Here is a 19,911-nt window from a genome sequence, read left to right on the forward strand (position 1 = left end):
TGATTTTCAGGTGACAGAAACACCTTGAAAATATGGGAAGTTTGAATCTATTTAGCAAATTCATAAATAGCAATCTATGTATGATTCTCTCCTTTTTAGCTTATTTTAAGATCAAGGAAAGGATTCATATAAATAGCTACTGGATCACTTCAGCTGATATTTTACCTGCACTACAATCTTTATGAGGTATCCAGTGCCTTGATTTGTTTTGCTGTAGTTGGGCTTTATGCTTTTTTTCAAGAGTGTGGTCAGCAGACGGTACAAAAGGAAGGTGGCAGCAAAATTTGTTTAATGTTTTTTGTGAAAACGCAGAAATTTGCATCTGTGCCAACGCTAGTGGGAAAGACTCAAAGCATAATATGAACTCAGACACTGCCAGTTTCCTGCAAAGAGGAGGATACTGAAATCAAAAAGTACAGATTTCATTCCAGGTCTTCATTGCTGGCATTTTAACACAATACATTTTGAGGTGGACAAATCAACAGCAGTGTCAGTGAACATGACCATCTTTTATGTGAGGTTAGGAGGGTCTTACCCCGCTTTGATAATTTAATTGACGTTATAAATCCTATGGCTTCGACCTTGAGCTGGGCTCTGTGAAGTATGACCCTGCCTTGTCCTATGATGTTCTGCACAAATCCACTTATGGTCACAAAGAATCTTTAACACCATAGCCATTGACCTTAGACATAATCTGAGGGTGAGAAAGGGGTTAGGACTGTCACACATGAAGCTGAAATACCAATCATACCCAACATTATTTATACAATAAGTGCATATTACAAAGTGAAGGATATTGCTCATGTCAAGGCCTCATTCATCATTATTTACACTTTAGATGGATGATGAAAGAAACCAAGAGAAGGAAAAGGAAAGGTTGTTAGATCCTCTAGTTTCCATGAAGTGTGTTGAAAATATTGATTGATTGATCACACTGACCCTTAACGTGTAAGGAAGGACAAGAAACCCTTGCAATACCTCCCATGGAGTTGGGACTGAGTAGTGCTGGTTAACAAAGGAAATCATGCAATACAGCCCTGTCAAAGTACCCATCACTGTGCTTGGGTTGTGAATCAGTAATGTTTGGCAAAAGTATGCACAGATGAGCTCATGTCTACCCAGCAAATGTCGGCCACTGTAACATCTCTGGTGACAGCTGTGAAAGTGGCCAATGCCCTGGTGAAGAGCCTTTCTTGAGTAAAGTGTAGTAGCTCTTGATAAAATTATGGCCCAACGAGAACTGGTGTGGCTGGTCACTGCCTTGCCCTATTTCGCTGTGACCAAACCATAAAGAGCTCATCATCCACGGTGCTGTCAAGCAGGATCAGTGTAATCAGGCACAGCACATCTAGGGTCCAATCTGAACTGGTTGAATGAGAAGGAGGGAGATGGATGAGGCAGCAATAGACTTGCCTATATGAAAGGCAGATACCACTTTTGGTAGGAAGGATTGGTAAGATGGGATGAAGAATCAACTTATTATGGTAGAAAACTATGGAAGGTGGGTGAAATGAGATGTCCTGACATGCTCTGACCCTATGAGTTGAAGTTATTACAATAATAGTACAGGTTTCAGAATCAAACCAGCCAAATGTGCATCACCTCAAAAGGGAATGCCATGAGGAAAGCCAACATGCAGTTCAACTGATGCTTCTTTACAAAAATGCTAGAAGGGATTGAGTGGTTGTCAATCTGGACAGAAGGACTGCTAACTTATTGATTTGGGACCCCACCATGAATCTCAGGTAACATCTGTGGCAAGGGTGGATTGGCAGATACAAGTAGGAGTCATGGTGGTCAAGGAACTGCAGCCAATCTCCTGCATTGAGGGGCAGCATCTTGATCTTACCCTGTGGAGTAAACAGGTTCAAGAGATGAAGAACAAAGATGAGTCTCAGGCCCACTTGCTTCTCAGCTACCAAGAAGCAAAGGCAATAACATCCTATGCTCTTTCTTCCAGAAGCTCCACTTCTCTGGCCCCTTTTTTAAAAGGGGCAAGGACATAAGAGGGTCTGTCCTTTAATTGGAAATCTTGTGTTATTGTGGGAAGATATTTTTGGAGCTCGTTCCCTGTCAAGAGACTTACCTAGATGGGAAGGGGAATGCCTCAATGTATCCCTGTGGGTCCAGGCCAAAAATATCTTGGCCTCCCACTTCTCGATGGTTTCAGGTGCACTGAAAAGCAAGAGCCATAAGCTGCGGCATTGTGTTCCAAGTCAAAACTAACTAGTTACTTACCTTTGATAATGCGGTTTCTGGTAGATACTCTTTATCTAACTACAGATTAATCACCTTAGAATAGATACCAAAGCTGCAGCAGGTGGAGGGTCTGTGGATTGGGCTGAGACCAAAACGTCTTGCATGACCGAGCAGGGAAAATGCCATTCCTGCCAGACTGGCTGTCAAGGCAGAAGTGCTTCATGAACATGTGCACTGACGCCAACGTTGCAGCCTAGCAGAAGTCTAGGACGGGCACTTCATCGCCAAAGCAGTGGTAGGAGCCTTATCCCTTGTGGAATGGTTCCTTGGGCCTTCCGGTGGCTTCTTCCTGGAATCATAATGCCCTCTCGCCTTCTCTATGGAGTCAGAGTTGTGGGACTGGGTTGAATCCCGCTTCGTTTCTTCTACTTGCTCTTAGACTTAGTGGAGGTCTATGACCACAACGTTGAGTGGTCGCATATATGGTCTCTGGATCTGTACTGGGATCATGATTTTGATCGAGAAGGGGACCTACACAAAGACTGTAACCTCTTCTTGTGTTCTCTGACATACAGCTTCACCTCCTGACTTAAAAGTTTGGCCAAAGCTAAGACACCAATAACGCACCGCTTGTGGTTCCATGACCAACATCTGCTTCCTGCAGTTGTGGCATGAAACCTGATATTTTTAGTGGGGACGTAGTTCCCTAGCACACTGTTTAAATCATTTTGGAGTCGGCAGAGAAACCAACAAAGTTGGGAACAGAGCTCCATATCTGTGTCCAAAGCACGGAAAGAAAGGAACTGATATTGCTTACATGCAGCGCTGCTCTATCTCTTCCCCGGCAGTATCAAATCAGCCGATAGCCAAGAGTGGCACACAGTCATTGCTGTAAAAAGTTTCTGAATCCTGTCTGGCACATGGGGAGTATTCTACGGTGAAGAATCTGCGTTTAGTAGTATCCATTAGTATATGTTGTCATACGTATGTCATGTGGGTCTGCAAGAACATTTTCTTAGGACCCGTACAATATGGTTTAAACCACGAAATCTTCGGAGGAGGCATGTGACAGTCGCTGTCCAGATACAGAGGCATTTCATTGTAAAGAGAGCCCTCCAGACCCACATCAATGAATTGTGAAAACCACAAACTGACACCCGCGAGCCAGTTGGTACCAAAAAAAAAACTCCGATGTTGTCACATCTGCCAGGCAAAATAACAGCTGACTCAACCTCGGCCCAACTGGCGGTCCTGGAGAGCTACTGCTGTGGAGAAGTCTTCCAGACCTACCTGGAACAATAGTCATAAGATGATGAATCTACAGAAAGATATATCCATCATAAATCTACCGAGTTGCAATAAGCAATAGCTTTCTGATGGGATTATTGATAGAAATATGAGGCAAGTATGCAGATATTGCCAAATCACATGTAACTTAATCCCAACCATGTTTAAATCATGGCTCATTTTCCCACTAAATATATGCATTTCATTATCCCCTGCATTCATTTTTCTAATGTACACATACATTATTGTTGCTTAGAATTCATTAACTACTCAGGGTTGTATAAATAGCCCCAGTAAAGTGCCAACTTTGATTGGATGCTCTACCAATGAATTCTTTAAAGCAAGGGTGGTAATAATGAACTGCCCAGTAAGTCTACTCTACAAAATTATTTACGGTTAAATAAGTCCAATGGTCTTCTGGAAATGGCAACAAGGAATGGGGTACACCATTGAGGGTGATTACTTGGTGTATTGATATTACTCCATTCTAGAAAGATTGAACAGGTTGTATGAAAACACATCAGGCATTTGTTCCAAAGAAGCTGTTGCATGTTTTTTTATTTTTACTGTACCAAATTCGTAAAAAACTGCACAGACAGCAAGGATGTTTTTCATTGTATTTATACCGCCAGTCCCACCATAACTGGTCTCACAATTTAATTGAACTTTACCCTCTCTTGCACGCAGCACATCTTTTCATGCATCAAATCATGACCCTGATAAGAAAATACATGATTTAAAAAATAAAATAGTATTAATCTCAACAACCTATAATGTTGCCTTTTGTTAATGGTAATATATAACAGAAACAAATATAAGAAATTATTGCAAAAGTAGTCAATATTTCTGATAACAATGTATTCTGGTTATTAGTAGACGAAATGTACACAAGTTCTGGCTCTCACATATATGAAGAGATTCTGTGCTGATGCTAGTGTTATTTGTGGAGAAGTGTGGCTCAGGGGTTAGAGGCGGCAGACCCGGAAGCTGAGATCGGCCCTGGACCAGGGTTCAATTCCCTGCCTCGGCGGGTCTTGGGCTAAAAAAAATTCCACGGACTCGATAATTCTCGCTCCGGTGCCTTCTTGACTCACGGGTTCACACTCTGCGACTCTGGGCAATAGCTTGCTTAATCTCCACAACGGCCCCTCGCGGCGGGATGCCTGGCTTTCACCTTGTGGATAACCTGCCGGGGTTATCTCACAGGGGAATACCAGGTCGGGTTCCCTAAGCAAGCGCCGGGAAACCCACTGCGGGTAGCTGTGCGCTATATAAGCTCAAATACATTTACATTTACATTTGGGGAAGTTTGTGTAGATTTTAGTGACAAGTTGTATTTTATCTGGGTCAACTTTAAAGCAGTTACTGACTCTTTTTAGGAACTGGCATGTTTTGTTTGCCATTGCCATTAAAGCAAAATTACACTGTTAGTGTTTTAACCTCTGATGTTTTGCTGATTTTCCGGCTGTGTTTTGTTCTGAGATGTTGTTATAAGCATTATCTATATATTTATTAAATGCATTTTGTAAAAAGGGTAGTTATATCACTATTTTGTAATGCACAGTTACATGTTTATTTGACATTTCTCCCCAGCTTTACTCTTTATGAGGGTGACTGCATGTTGCATTTAAGTATAAAAGACACAGTCAATAAATAGAAGTCCATGTCTAGATGAACTTTTCGCCACCTTCCACAGGAACAAAGTTGATCTGAGGCCTCATACTTTTCTCTTGTAGATAGAATATGTTTCCATTGATTTATTTACCAGTATGTTCCTCTCAATCACAATTAAATCCACGTGTTCTCTGCACAAACTAAACTAAAAAATAGCCTGCCCTAAATCTACTATGTGGATTGGATTAAAGCTATAATTCCTACAGGACAATTGTTTGTTGCCTTTAGACAGGAGATGTAGCAGTCACTGCATATAGTAGCATGATTCAGATTTGATTGCTACTTAGTTAAGCAGCCATTGCCTGCTGATACTAAACGCTATCTAAACTTTATACCACAAAGGAAAATACCACAACAGCCTAATGTTTGGTAAACTTTACATTGGCTAAAATATGCGATGTAGCGTCATGGCATTCTGGGTACCCTTTTACAAGTAATAATCGAACTCTGATGCTTGAGAAGATATTAGAGTAAAGCAGCATTATGAAACCTTTTAAGGAAGTGAACCATGGATTCTATTCCACTTCCAATTGAAAAGTAAGTAAGTCTGTAAGAGATCCAAGCTGTAAAAGAGGTTTCTGCTTGGCAGTAATACTAGTGTTACAGCTTGGCATCTTTATTATGTCACATATGTCCTGCTTAGCCTTTCTACAAGACAAAACTGGTACACCCATGATGGATCGACAAAAAGGGAGCATTGTCTACTAAAACATTGAGAGGTTCTTGCCAATGCTCTTTATGCTTTATTGTGGTTGTGCATCAATATATTAGGATGCCTTATTTACAGAAATGGGTTGCTTAGCTGTACATGTAAACTGTGTGTGCTGATGTTGATCTTGCTTGTTGTTCCCCTGATGGCAGACTGCCATGCAGTTCATCACGCTGTACAGCTATGAGGACATTGTGACAGCACGCATCGAGGGCAGCTCTGGTTCGCTCTGGAGTATCAGCCCACCAAGCCGTGAGCAGATGAGGAAAGAACTTCAGAATGGTACCTCGGATATCACACTTCGCTTCACTTGGACCTTTCAGAGGTACTGATGCACAGATGGCCTGTAGTATGTGATCAGCCTGCCACATTGTTTATGGTCAGCCTGACATATTATCTATCGGGCCATCCTCTTCTAAACTACGACGCTACTCTAATGTATGTTCCATTGGAGTCTGTTGCTTCTGACCGAACTGCCCTAATGTAGTCTCGATTGCCAGCTCATAGCACTCGACTGGAGTGAAATATTATAGCCTGCTGAACCTGAATTGTGTAACCTGCCAGATCACAATATGACATAATACTAGGTTTTACCTATTTTACCTTGCTACTCTATTGCATGCTGCCGGCCACTGTAACGCTCTGCCATGCTGTGAATTCCACTTAAGCTTTTCCACAATGACTTACCTCACAATGGACTATCAGGCACAGCATGTCCAAGCCACAACATAAGCTGGGATGTCTGTACCTGTCCATCTCTCTCTGGGTCTTGCTGTCTGAATGTCTTTCTGTGTTTATTTTGCTATGTGTTTTTGTGACTATGCATGTCTCGCAGTCTTTTTAATTGTGTGAGAGTCCTGCTGTGCAACTTACTTTGTGTATGTCAAGGTGTATGTGTATATATATATATATATATATATATATATATATATATATATATATATCCACAACCCTGATGCACGAAGGGACGCGCAGAAATCAAGTACAAACCTATATATCTATCTATCTATCTATCTATATATATATATATATATATATATATATATATATATATATATATCAAAACAAGAGTCCTGCAATGCGTCTCCTCGCACCACCGCGGAACAGATCTCAGAAACACCAAGGTAGATTTTTCAAAGATGTGGCTTTATTTTTCCCTCGCCATCGGCATATATATATATATATATATATACATATATATACACACATATACACACATATATACACACATATATACATATTGTATACATACATACATGCATATATATTTATATATTACACATACATGCGTACGTTGCTGGCTTTTTTCACTGTAAATCTGTGAGACTCCAACACCCCCTGTTGTGTGTTTAGCTCCCTGTATGTTTCATTAAGAGCCTGGCTATCTATTTTATTCTGTGGGCCTTGCACCAGATCGTCTAATGTGTGTTTGTCATGTGTACATGACTCTCTGTTTTTTTAATATATGCCTTTCTGACTTGCTATATTTCTCACTGTTTCTCCAGCATTGGATCGTAGATTCACATGCTTGAATCATTCCACTTCATCAGACTAGGAACCCCCGGGTAATTTTGCAAACAGCAGCCATATATAGAAATTAATAAACACATACATTAACATTGTTTAAAAACAATGTTTTATTTTCTTACCAATCTCAAGCCTCTAATCAGAAACCACCTCACCCAGCTGATTCCCCAACATTCAGATTTTCTACCACACGCAGTTTAAGATTTTACTATTGGAAGAGAAAAAATAATATTGATCGCAATGGCTGAGACAGAGGCTACCACATATAAGTCTTTGTTTAAAGCATGTAAAGCATGTAGGCAAAAATAAGATTTATGTGGAAGATCAGCATAAGAAGTGTCTATATTATTTACATCCTGATCACAAGCCAGCAGAATGTAAGATTTGCCAAACATTTTCAGCCAAGACCCTGAAGGATAGGAAAATGGCGCCAGGCGCTGGCTATTTTGGAGAAAGTTGAAAATAAAATAGATTGGAAAAAGACCCTCTGGTTCTGCTTCTAAGAGCCAGACAGCTGGTCTTGTGCACTTTACTATTAAGAAACACAAGAGGCGTGATGTGCAGAAGAAGCAAACAATAAAAGAAAAAGATGAGGCTAAGGTTAAGGTTCCATCTAGGAAGTCTAAGGTAACTGCAGACTCAGGGCAGAGGTTGGCAGCGATAAAGAGCAGAGGAGGCTACAAGTTGCTATCTGAGGAATAACCGTTGACGAGAGAGACAAGCAAATGCAAGGTCACCCTCTACCGAGCCATCAACGTCTATGATAAGACTGTTAGTGCAGAAGGCACAGGAGCATTCCCCATCAACCAAGTCGTTGATGGGGGTTTGTTGTTGATGAGGAAATTACGGTCAACTGATGAAAAGCGGTCAACGAAGGATTTGTTGTTGGGTGCGAAGGCGTTGCCGTCGGTGAGTGAGATGCTGTCAACAAAGAATTTCTCTTCGGCTGGGGAATTGTTGTCAACGACTGTGTTTCTCTCAGCAAAAAGGAAGCAGAAAATGCTGACACCCATTGATTGATTGGGCAGGGTGTTCCTGAAGAGTCACACAAAATTGAAGAACTTTAATTCAGTTGTTGATTGTTTTCCCAGTACCATTAAGACCACCACAGCATTTACTGCAGGGACTTTCACTAGAAGTGCAAAATCATCTACTGAGGTGTCATGAGGATAATGAACCAGATCTGGCTCAGATGGAAGCATTCTTCAGTGAAGGAGAAGATTCGGAGGATGTAAGAAAGGCAACTCACCCAGGGGAATTTAATATTCTGTACATGGTTGATGATGAGGATGACAAGGAGAAGGAGTTGATGGAACAGTATAGTTATGAGAGGCAAGAGTCAAAAGGAGGAAGGAAAGCACATTCTTCTGGAGGGATGCTGCACATGTCAATGCAGCTGTTGACTTCTACGCAGGATATGATTGCTGAAATTTACAGATGACTGCTGAAGAATGATCTTCAGACAGAGGTGGTTAAAACACAACAACCGCCACAGTTTAGGCCAGTGCAATCCATGGCACAGGGCAGCAATGCTGATAGAGGTTCAGCAAGGGGAGCGGAGGCAGATGAGAATGTATCTGTGGAGCAGAGTGTACAGGAAGTCTAAGCAAATTCTCCAGATGCAGATGTTGATATTGCTGCTGATGATGATTCAGATGTGGGGAGCTTGCCAGGATCTCCTAATGAGGATTCAGAATGGGACCAGTTTATTGTTCAGAAGGATGCAAGCCCTGAGGATTCTGCAGGATGCATTTTGAATACAGTATGCACTGATGCAGTAATCTCGGCTGCAGCACAAAGAAGGTCTAGATAGAAATCCTTCATCAGCATGCACAGCACCATCAGATAAGAAGGGAAGCAAATGAGACTCTATTGGAAAAAGAGTTAATCTGTTGGCAGCTGATTTAGTAAAGATTGCAAATACATCTGAAATAATGGCGAGATTGGATAGTCAACTTTGGAGCGATATGGCACCATTTTTAGAGTAATTGCCGGAGGAAGACAGAGAAAGGGCTTCGGCTGTATTAAGGAATAGAGATCAAACACCTTCTCTTATTGATGCTGCGATGGATGCTTCTACATTCCTATTTAGGCTTATTGAAAACGTGACAGGCATGAGGAGGTATGGCTGGTTGAAGGTGGATGAAGCGTTGCGGGCAAGAAAGAAAGATAAAGAGACGGCTCATTCTCTAAGAATGTTGCAAAATAAGCAGCCTTACAGAGGTTTTAGAAGGCAGTTTTAGAAACAAGGTCAAGGACAGCAAGGCACATTTTTTTCGATCCCACAGGCAGTATGGGTTGAATGTATGACTAAATTACGACTTCCTAAACCACGACTTTCTGTACCACGAGAGCTGAACAACTAGCTATGCTAAACTACTACTGTATTTTACAACGACTTCCTATTCCACGAAAAATAAACACTTCCTGACTGGCCATTAGATGGCACTATTGTATTTACAATACTTCTTCGAAATATTTTTACATTGCTCATTATCCTTTTTATTTTTAATTTATTCAGTTTATATTTTAATTTATTGTTATTTTTTCTAAAACCTGACAAACTATAAATGATTGTAATTTTTTTAATTGATATTATGCTTAAAAATGTAAATGTTTGGAAAAGGCAACATTAACAATATCGAGTAAGCTTATTTTTGATAATTTCATATTTCATTATTTAAAATATTGTTTTACAAAATGTTGACTCTGATTTAATTATTTTACAAAAGAATAACATTAATAATAATTAAATCAATTCAATCTAAAATTTAAATCACCTACCTGACAACATCGATGGGGAGGAGGAGAGACTTGTGGTGTTTGGTTCCCCCAACCTATTACCATGCTGGCATTTTGAAGGCTGGCTGCTTCCCAACTTTCCTCTGAGCCCGTCAGCCTGATATCTTTATTCAAGTGTCTTTTTTGGGGTGGGGGACGTGTATTGCCTAATTAAAGAAGAGTTGAGGGCTATCTCGTCAAAATCTGAGGCATGTAGAATCACGCACCATTGTATGCCCTGAACAAACAACAGAGTGTGCCAGCTGGGCACACATCACGTACCCAGGAACCGTACCCAGGAACCAATTTAACTATTTACTTAATATTTTGAGGAAGTGTCTCATTGTGATCTAGCCCCTGAGAAACCTTTGCGACCAATAGGAAACGGGATTAATTTTGCATATTGATGGCTCTATCACTCCTCAATGCTGATTGGATATATCCCGAGCAAAGATTATTTGAGTAAACATCTCCCGGAACAATGGTGTTCACTTGTTTTTGTGAGACTACAGGGGTGGGGGTGGAGATGAGTGACGTGAGCAGTCCGGGTTCTGAGATCAATGTCGGGAGAAGAGAGTGACGTGCAGACAATGGGGGCGGAGAGATGCCAAGCATAGTTTTGCATTGCAGTCCGGGAAAAGTCGTGGTTTAGGACTTCGTGGTTTAGAACTTCGTTGTTCGGAATTTGTCGTGGTTCGGACATCGTTGTTCAGGTAAGTCGGGATTAGAACTTCGTTGTTAAGGATGTTTCCCGTATGGGTTGTATGGTCAATATGGAGCTTATGTCCAGCAAATGTGACAGGAAAGACAACAGAAAGGACAACGATAGAGACTGAATCAGATAAGAGTATGCATAGGAAGTTGGCCCCCATAGTTTGAGGGAAAAGGAGGGAGAGCATGACTTGGTGGTAGAGATTACCACATCTGCATGGCTGCCTGTGGGAGGAAGAATGCATTGTTACTTGGAAGCTTGGTAGCCAGTCACATCGGACAGATGGGGTTTAGAAATTATATAGCATGGACATACTTTGAGTTTCTGAAGGAGCCGCCATCTGTTCAACTGATAAAAGAAATGGGCAGACATTTGAAGGAGTTGAAAGATGTAATATAGAAACTGATGGAGGAGGTAGCCATCGAAAAAGTACCATTGGAGGAGACATTCAAAGGGGCAGATTTACGTTACCTGGCGCATCCCTGCAAATCAGCAGGGATGCGCCAAGAAACGTGCAACACGCAATGCCATTGTTGAGCCACCACGGATGTGCCGCATTTACAATGCGGCGTGCCATGACGCAAGGATAGGCAGATGCGTGTCGCATCTGCCGGCGCAAGGTTGGCGCAGTTCTGGAGTTGTCGCTGGTGCGACTCAACTCAAGCACTGTGCCAACCCGGCCTATCTTCCACATGGTGAGTCACACCTCACACCTGCTTCAAGCAGGCACAAGGTTTTGACGCCGTTGGGTCGGAAAAGTGAGTGAAAGCTTGTAGATTTCACTCAGGCACTTTTCTGAGGCGTTCCTGCGCTGGAACGCCCACCCTGCGCCCGTACGCCCACATGAAACCTGACACAGGTTTCATGTGGCGCAGGGCTTTACAACATGACGCATCTCCCTAGATTGTAAATCCCCCGCAGCATGGTGCTAGCTTTACGCCGCCGCTGCGTCACAGAAGTGACGAAACAACGGCGCAAAAGTGGCGCACAGGGCTTGTAAATCTGCCCTAAAGAATTTTATTCTAGATTCTTTTTAATTTTATAGAAATATGGACAGTGGCATCCAGTTTTGGATCTCATGGAATTAAACACATCAAAAGAGGGCATTTCCACAGTACCATAGATCTGGAGGATGCATATTTCAATGTTCCGATCCACAGAAATCACAGAGGGTTTTTGAGATTCACGGATGGTCAGCATTTTCAGTTCAAGGCTCTACTATTCGACCTGAGGTCCGCCCCATAAGTTTTTACAAAGAGTATGGCACCAGTAGCAGCTTATATAAGGAGAAAAGGAGGTTTGGTTTATCCATACGTGGGCATGTGGTTGATAAGTGCAATCACAATGCAGAAGGCAAAGGAAATGACCTGTTTTACAGAGCAAGTGCTGTTAAACTCTGGTATAGCTATCAACAGAAGAAGCCTCACCTACAACTGAGCTGGGATTTGATTTTTCCAGGGTAAAATAGTTACAACAGAAGAGATGGTGTACTCATCACAGGAAAGACTAATGAAGTTATGAAGCAAGTCTATATGATAATGGAGCAAGAAAGAGTGGTTGTAAGGAAGATCAAGTCAATTCTCTGGTCCAATTTGTAATGCATTCTACTGTTGGCTTCTTATGAGGCTTGTCAGGAGCAGTTAGCCGGGCACTAGCAAAAGGTAAATGGAGAATGGGATGACATAGTCCATGTAACGCCGCGTATGAGGAAAGCTTTTTAGTGGTGGGTAAACAAGGAGCATGTTTTCAGAAGTCAGGTGCTGCTAGCAGTAACACCGCAGATGTACCTGACTACGGATGCTGCCATGATAGGATGGGGAGTTCATATTTTTGAGATCCACATGAGCGGTCTATGGACAGAAGAGGAGCACAGGTTGTGCATAAATGTTTTAGAGCTGCGAGTAATCAGGGTGGTGCTGAAAGCTTTTCTGGATGTAGTGAAAATTGTCATGTGATGGTAAGAACAGACAATACAACAATGATGTATTGCATTCAAAAGCAAGGAGGAGCAAGATCAATAGTGCTTTCATGGGAAGAGCAAAGAATATGGAAATGTACAATCAACAGCAATGTAATGCTGATGGCAGCACACATACCAGGTTTGGACAATGAGGAGGAAGATCTTGTAAGCAAGCAGGATGTGGATGCACACAAAGTGGTAATAGATTCCAGACAACTGAATTTAACATTCAGGAGATGGTGAAAGCCGGTATAAGACATGGTTGCAGCGGATCAGAATCGCAAATGCAGGAAGTTTGCAAACAGGTGGTTTTGCCCAGGCAAACATGGCAATGCATTTATGATAAATTGGACAAGACATTTGTATGCATTTTTGCCATTATCATTGATTGTGTGGGTGTTATGCAAGATATATATAGAGAGAGTTGCAAGGTCATTCCGGTGGCACCTGCATGGCCACATCAGCATTGATTTGCGGATTTGTGGGAAATTAATGTAGAATAGCCAGTGCATCTCAGAGCAGATAATCAATTACTCACAAAGTGCACTGGACCAAAGGATACCAAATGCTGGTGAACCCGAGTTACAAGTAAGTAACTTATTTTCTTAGATTACTTGTATATGTCCCACTGCCTCTTGCTGCAAATATCTCCCACACAGCTGACGAAACATGCGTAGCAAAGTAAACTGTACATGCATTCACTTGTGTTGCTTATGACTTGCACCCAGCTGTTTTTTAAATGTATTATTGTTTCTTCCACAGAGATCTGGGGAAAGGTGGAACAACCGAGCACACATCAGAGAAGCATTCCACTGACTTGGAGCCAGAGAATCCAGTGCGAGTAGAGCTAGCAGAGCTTCTTGATGGAACCAGGGACAGCCCAGTGTAAGTTTGCCACTACTTGCAGGGCCTCTAAAACAATCTGTACACCAGTAAATGTAAATGTAAACGTATTTGTAAAGTGCTCTGTTACCCCGGAAACCAGTGTATCCTGGCGCTGTACTCATACCGCTAGGGAACCCATCCTGGCTTTTCCCCGTGAAATGTCCACTCCTGGGCCTCCCCGGGGTGGAGCCAGGCATCCCCAGCGCTGTTGGGGGCCGTTGTGGAGACTAAGCAAGCTATTGCCCAGAGTTGCAGCATGAGACTCATGTTCAGAGTAGGCACAGAGGCGAGAAATCAGGTCCGAGGAATTATGAGCCCAAGAACCACCGAGATCAGCCGAGGCGGGAATTGAACCCTGGTCCCGGGCCAGACCTCTGCACCAGGGACTGCCGCTCTAACCAGTGAGCCACACTTCTCCACTCCCAGTCTCCAAGGCAAAGAGTTTCAGACAACTAGTTCAGTCTACATACTGAGAACATCATTTGAAGCAGTCCATTTGAACTGTCTTAGCGCAGTGCCTCTGAACATCCCATTCCCACTGATCGCAGAGAACCACTCACAGTGGAAGACCTTATAAATGCTTCATGTACACCTCCTGTAGAGCAGGGCACCATTTCGAACCTGTTCCCATCTCTTTTAGAGTCAAGACTTTAGAGCAACCGATTGTTACTGATTGCTCAGTTCCGACAAGGTTCTCTCCCTTGGTCTACTTCAAGAACTCTGGATATTGGGATGTATCACCAGAGTCAGATTGTTTTCACTACCCTCTCCTCCTATGTGAATCACGTAATTTCCTGTGTGCCCTCTGGTCTGCAAAAGATTCCCCTGCACCCTTTTGCATGGTCAAAAATGCTGTTTTTTTGCTGCTTGACCTACGTGGAAGTGTGTCACACTGAAGCAGATACTTACCATCATTAGGGTGGTTTGTTTTATAAATTAGGAGCTTCCCTTGATGTTGACCAGTGGTTCATAAGTATTAAACTATCTGGGTTTACCAGAGAGTGACAGTGGCCCCACCCCATGGAAATGTTCAGTCATCCGAAAGAAGTGTTTGTAGCATATGTGGCTGTATGTACACATGCTCTGCATACGCCTGCCATCTACTGTTGCGCTTAGATGTTTGCAACTTGTTTTTGTTCAGAAAAGTCTTTTGAGGTATGAGGAATCGGGACCCCTCCTTTAGTTGGCAATACGCATGGGCATCAGCTCCATTGTTAAGATTGTTTTTCTCCGCCACGGGGTGATATGCAACACCCGGACTCCACACATTAAACGTTTGCCATTCACTGAGCCCAATCCTTGCCTATCCTGTCATCGAGACGCCGTCTCTGCAGATGGGTCACCGATCCTTGGGGCACCCCCCACCCCTCTGGGCCCCTTTCCTACCATACTGACTCTGGAGAATGAAGAGCTGTAGAGGGTGATGGAACGGACGCCCTTCAGGAAATGCCTTCAGTGGCACACACTATGTTCTTGGAGTTTCCTGCAAGAAGTCCCAAATCTGTGTCTCTTATTGGGGCACAACATTACTTGCTGCGCCTCCTGCCTAGATTTCAGGTGCAAAAAGACCCTTCAACAGCAGAGAGACAGACACTGAGCCCGTGTCCAATTGCAGTGAACTTTCGAGGAAATGGTGGATATCTTCGGCGAAGCTGACCTGCTTGATGATAAAGAGGACAACGCAGATTCTGCAGTTGTCTCAGCACTGGCCCATTCCCCAAGATGACACCAAAAGTTGTAAGTACTTTTGACACAAAAACTGGCAAGCCAGTCAAATGGCCACGTGTCAAGGCAAAGCACTAACCCATGGAGGAAGGGAATGGAGCCCAAAGCACAAGCCACTGCCAACTCAAGCTGCGTTGCTGTCTTTAGGCTCTGATAGACATCAAGGCAAGCCGTCAGAGCCAAGATGGGATCCAGGCAAGATGCTCAGCCCTCATACGGCTGCACCATACGCACAGGGGCATTTGTTTTTCGTCTCGTTCTCTTCTTGTCTCCATGTACGCGGATGATGTCACACTATATGTCTGCCATCCTCAGGACAACCTAAGCCCTTTAGTCCGGGAAGTCATACGTTTTGGTGGGTTCTCGGGCATACAGGTGAACTGGAGCAAGTCCGTTCTGTTCCCCCTGACTGATGCCACTGTTCTGTTTTCGCCCGACTTCCTGTTTGAGTGGGCTTCTGGCCCCATGCGCTATTTGGGCATCTGGCTTAGCAGGGACCTGGATGAGCCATGGAGGGCTAACTTTGGGTGGGCGGTGGACTGGTTGGAATCCAAGATCCCCTCGTGGAGCCGACTACCGCTGTCCCTGGCCGGCCGGATTACTATTGCCAAAATGGTGGTTCTCCCTCAATTTCTTTACCTTTTCTCGAATATACCTATCCCCCTCACCTCACACTTTTTCCGAAGACTGCGCTCTCTGATCATCTCGCTAGTATGGGCAGGTAAACAACCCAGGGTGGTGTACGATATTCTAACTCTCCCTATGTCTGCCGGCGGGTTGGGCGCGCCTGATTTCCGTATCTATGCTTTATGCGCCAAGGCCAGTTTCTTACACTTTTGGATCCACCCTACTCCCTATCAGCCTCACGTTGCGGTGGAGACCGACTTGGCTTCCCCCTGGCCCCTGTCACCTGCACTGTTCGCGCCCGCTGTACGTCCCCGGGTGGAGGATGACACAGTTGAGACGCTGCGTTGGGCTTGGTCCTGCCTGCGCCGGCACTCAGGTCTTTCCCTTCTCTCTGTTAATCACCCTGACTTTCCCGCGCTTCAGTCGTCCAGTATGTCCCGTCATGCGATGCGCCTGGGCCTTAGGACAGTGGTGGATCTATACCCAGAGAACTCCTTTTACTCTCTCCCCGACTCTTCGGGGCTGCAAGATACTTTGCTATTTTACAAGCTGCAAGCCACTTGCTGGAAACTGCACCCTACCTGTCCTCGGCCCCCGCCTACCCTCCCAGCTTTGGACTTCATATACTCCTCTTCTTCACCTCACAAGTTAGTCACCAAGCTTTACGCTTTCTCTCTTGTGTCTGCTCAGATATCTTCCGATCAGGCATGGGACGCGTGGAGTGTGGACCTGGGCGTAGATATATCAGAGGCCGACTGGCTCTATTTCTGTAATCAATCCAAAAGGCTGTCCATGAACTATCGGCTCCGCCTGATCCACTTCAAGTACTTGCACAGGCTTTACCGCACCCCCGCGCAGCTCCATCGGCTAGGGCTCGTCCCTGAGGACAACTGCCTGCGCTGCGCTGCCCCTGCTGTGGATTTTGCCACCTTGGCGTGGCTCTGTCCTAGGGTTTCTGAGTTCTGGCTGGCAGTATGCACCACCAATCTCTATCATTACTGCCTCTGTCGCACAACCTGATCCCCCCCCCCTGTGCCTTCTAGAATTTAAGTTCTGCCCTGATGCCTCTCGCCGCCTCATCTCAATGCTATTGGTGCTCGCCAGGCATAGGTTGGACATGTCTTGGGGGCGCCGTCCTGCTCCCAAGGTAGAGAGTTGGCTTGAGGACGCCTCTCGGTGCCAGACTCTCCTGTCTGAGTTCTGGGACTTAATGCCAGCCAGATCCCGTCCCGTTGACATCTGGGCTCGATTGGTCTCCTGCCTCCTTTCCCGCTCCCACTCCAGCAACGCTCCCTCTCCCGCGCTCCCCCTCCCACTCCAGCAACGCTTCCTCTCCCGAGCTCCCCGCTGGCCCCGGGTCGTCGGCGGCCACCGGTGCTGGTCCTTGACTGACCTTTACATCTCTCCTTTCCACCTGGGCCCCTGCCACTTCAGATTCCCTGCTAGGTATGCTTTTTCATGTGTGCTTCCTCCTCCGGGGGCTGAGACTCTGTGGGAACTGGGTTTGCCAGGCCCCATGGGGGGTAGCTTGGACCGAGCCGGCAGGCACCAGAAGCTTAGATGTTAAGTGACTATACAACACACGCATCCACTGAGACAATAAGTGCACGCAAAGACTGGGTCCACACCAGAATGCTTGATTCAAATAAATAAGTTTTATCTGGGATCAGAATCAGGGCAGTCAAAAATCACAGCAGCATTAACTCATTGCTTTCCCTTAAAAACACATGCTTTCCATTTCTTGGCCATAAATACTTAAATAAATATTAAAATATTAAATAACGGTAGGACTGGTAACAGCCTTGCTCCTAGTCAGCACCTGCAAGGAGTTCCCTTTTCAGACATTTAAATAACATTTCATTACTCAGCAGCAGTCACTTTGTCGCTGAAGGAATCGGCGTGTCAATCAATGGGGGGTAAACATTTCCTAGCTGCAAAGATAAGCCATTTATCAGCAAATGTAGTGCATTTCACAAGGCTGGAATAAAGCAGTTCAATAATTAGAAATAAGAGTTTCTTCTAGGTAAACTCCAACAGTTCATTAGATGGGCAACAGGCACTAATAACCTTTCCTGTCGGCAAAATGAGCATTTCTTTTGGTCAGAATATGCAGGACATTACTCTCAGAAGCTAAGCATGACAATTCCAATAACAATCAGGCCACCATAACAGAATAAACTTTCCCCTACCAAGGGGTTAACTTTTCCCTAGGGATAGTCACAAGAGCCCCCTGGAGGGCTCCTCAAACGACACAGGGCTCCTGCCCAGTCCACAGTACTTATCGGGGCCAACGGGGCCCAACTGCAGTCTCCCACGGGGAGGGCGGTCTTGGAGCCTCCCCGGGGGTTTACCTTACTTCTTCGGCCCCTTCTTGGGCCCTTGCGGAGGTTCAGCAGGCTGGGGTTTATACCCGGAGGCGCGCTCTCACTACTGCGCTCTCCGGTGAAGTCGGGGACAGGCGGGGGCTCCAGTACTCTTCGCGAGCCCCCCGCGCAGGTGTCAGAGCCGGTCCCGGTCCTCCCTCAGTGCTTGCAGGGACCGGGAACCAATGGGAGGCCCTGGCGCCCAGCGACCGCCAATAGCAGAGCGGCTCGCAGGGCACAGCACAGGGACTCAATCAGCACATGGCGGGGCGGAGTCAACACGGGCGCCCCCGTCACGTGATGCCAGATCCAGGCTTCAGGCCTAGCGAGGCCTACTGCGGCCTAACAAGATTTCCCGGCGGCCCTCTCCTGGCTCCAGAGGCCACCGAGGGGATGCAGAAGGTGGCGTTGGCGTCTCGGGGAAAGCGCCGGGCAGCGACAATGTCGGCGAGGCTCAGAAGGCCCCTGGTCTGAAGCAGTAAGTTCAGGGGCGCACTCGGTGGAAAGCGCGAAAAGGGGGCACAGCTGAGAAGCGCCTGGTAGCTAAAGCACTTGGTCCTCGTAGCGCTTTGGGGACAATTCACAATTGCGCCTCGGGCAGCTCTCTTCGGGCCAACAGAGGGTCTCCACGCAGTATCGCTTCTCAGGGGGGCACATCGCTTGCCAGTCAACAGTTCACAGCGCTTCTCAGGGTGGCACAGCGCTTGCCAGTCAGCAGTTCACAGCGCTTCTCAGGGGTGCACAGCGCTTGCCAGTCAGCAGTTCACAGCGCTACTCAGGGGCACCATAGGAAAGCGCTGGATAGGGGAATCAGACAGAGTTGCAGGTCAGATAGCCCAGGAAAGGCCACACGACAGTGGCAGAACAGCAGGGGGGACCCAGGTGAAGTCAGGGAGCGCAGGGAGTGACACAGCGCCAATACCTGGTTGATTCCCCACCAGTCCTCTGGGCAGTGAGAAGGTCTTCTTGGCGCTAGCTGGTTCCTACACCCTTGGTAGAATTTACTTGAAGAGAGGGGGGGGGGTTGAGTTGAAGGCTTGTCAAGTTTCCTCAGCAGATCACTTCAGGTGGTCCCTGGGTTCCCCTCCCGCTGTGCCAGATCAGTGGGCTAGTTCAGTGTTCCTCACACAGCTTGGTGGGCAGCGCCTAAACCCTGTCACCCCCAGTGGCATAGGTTCCTGACTAGGCCCTACCGCCTAGGTCTCCTGGCGGTAGGGTCCCCCAGGTCAGTGATGCCCCAACTGACTAGAAAGTTTCCCTCCCTTTCCTTTTATAGCGACAGTTGGCAGTTGGCAGTGGCAGTTGGTGTCCACTCCCCTATTCTGGAAGGTTCCAGGAGCTTCCTCACTCTAGCTATGGGCAGGCTGGCAGGCCGGTATTGCAACAATGTTTAAGGGTTCCAGCCAGCTCCTGGCTATTAGAGTGTGCCTATAAAGACCACGCTGCAGTAGCAGGTGTCAGT

The 19,911-nt window shown here is 45.5% G+C and overlaps 1 protein-coding gene across 2 annotated transcripts in view; it reads left to right on the plus strand.

The window, feature by feature from the left end:
- The window catches only part of PIEZO1 (piezo type mechanosensitive ion channel component 1 (Er blood group)), a 901,942-nt gene that overhangs the window by 865,376 nt on the left and 16,655 nt on the right, over positions 1-19,911 (plus strand). For both annotated transcript variants that reach the window (XM_086945809.1, XM_086945810.1), the window contains 2 exons: positions 6,022-6,194; positions 13,612-13,734. In XM_086945809.1, coding sequence (XP_086801935.1) covers positions 6,022-6,194; positions 13,612-13,734 — 296 coding nt within the window. The remainder of the gene's footprint in view (positions 1-6,021; positions 6,195-13,611; positions 13,735-19,911) is intronic.

The sequence above is a fragment of the Lissotriton vulgaris genome, chromosome 12 (genome assembly GCF_964263255.1).
Source record: "Lissotriton vulgaris chromosome 12, aLisVul1.2, whole genome shotgun sequence".
Lineage (NCBI taxonomy): Eukaryota > Metazoa > Chordata > Amphibia > Caudata > Salamandridae > Lissotriton > Lissotriton vulgaris.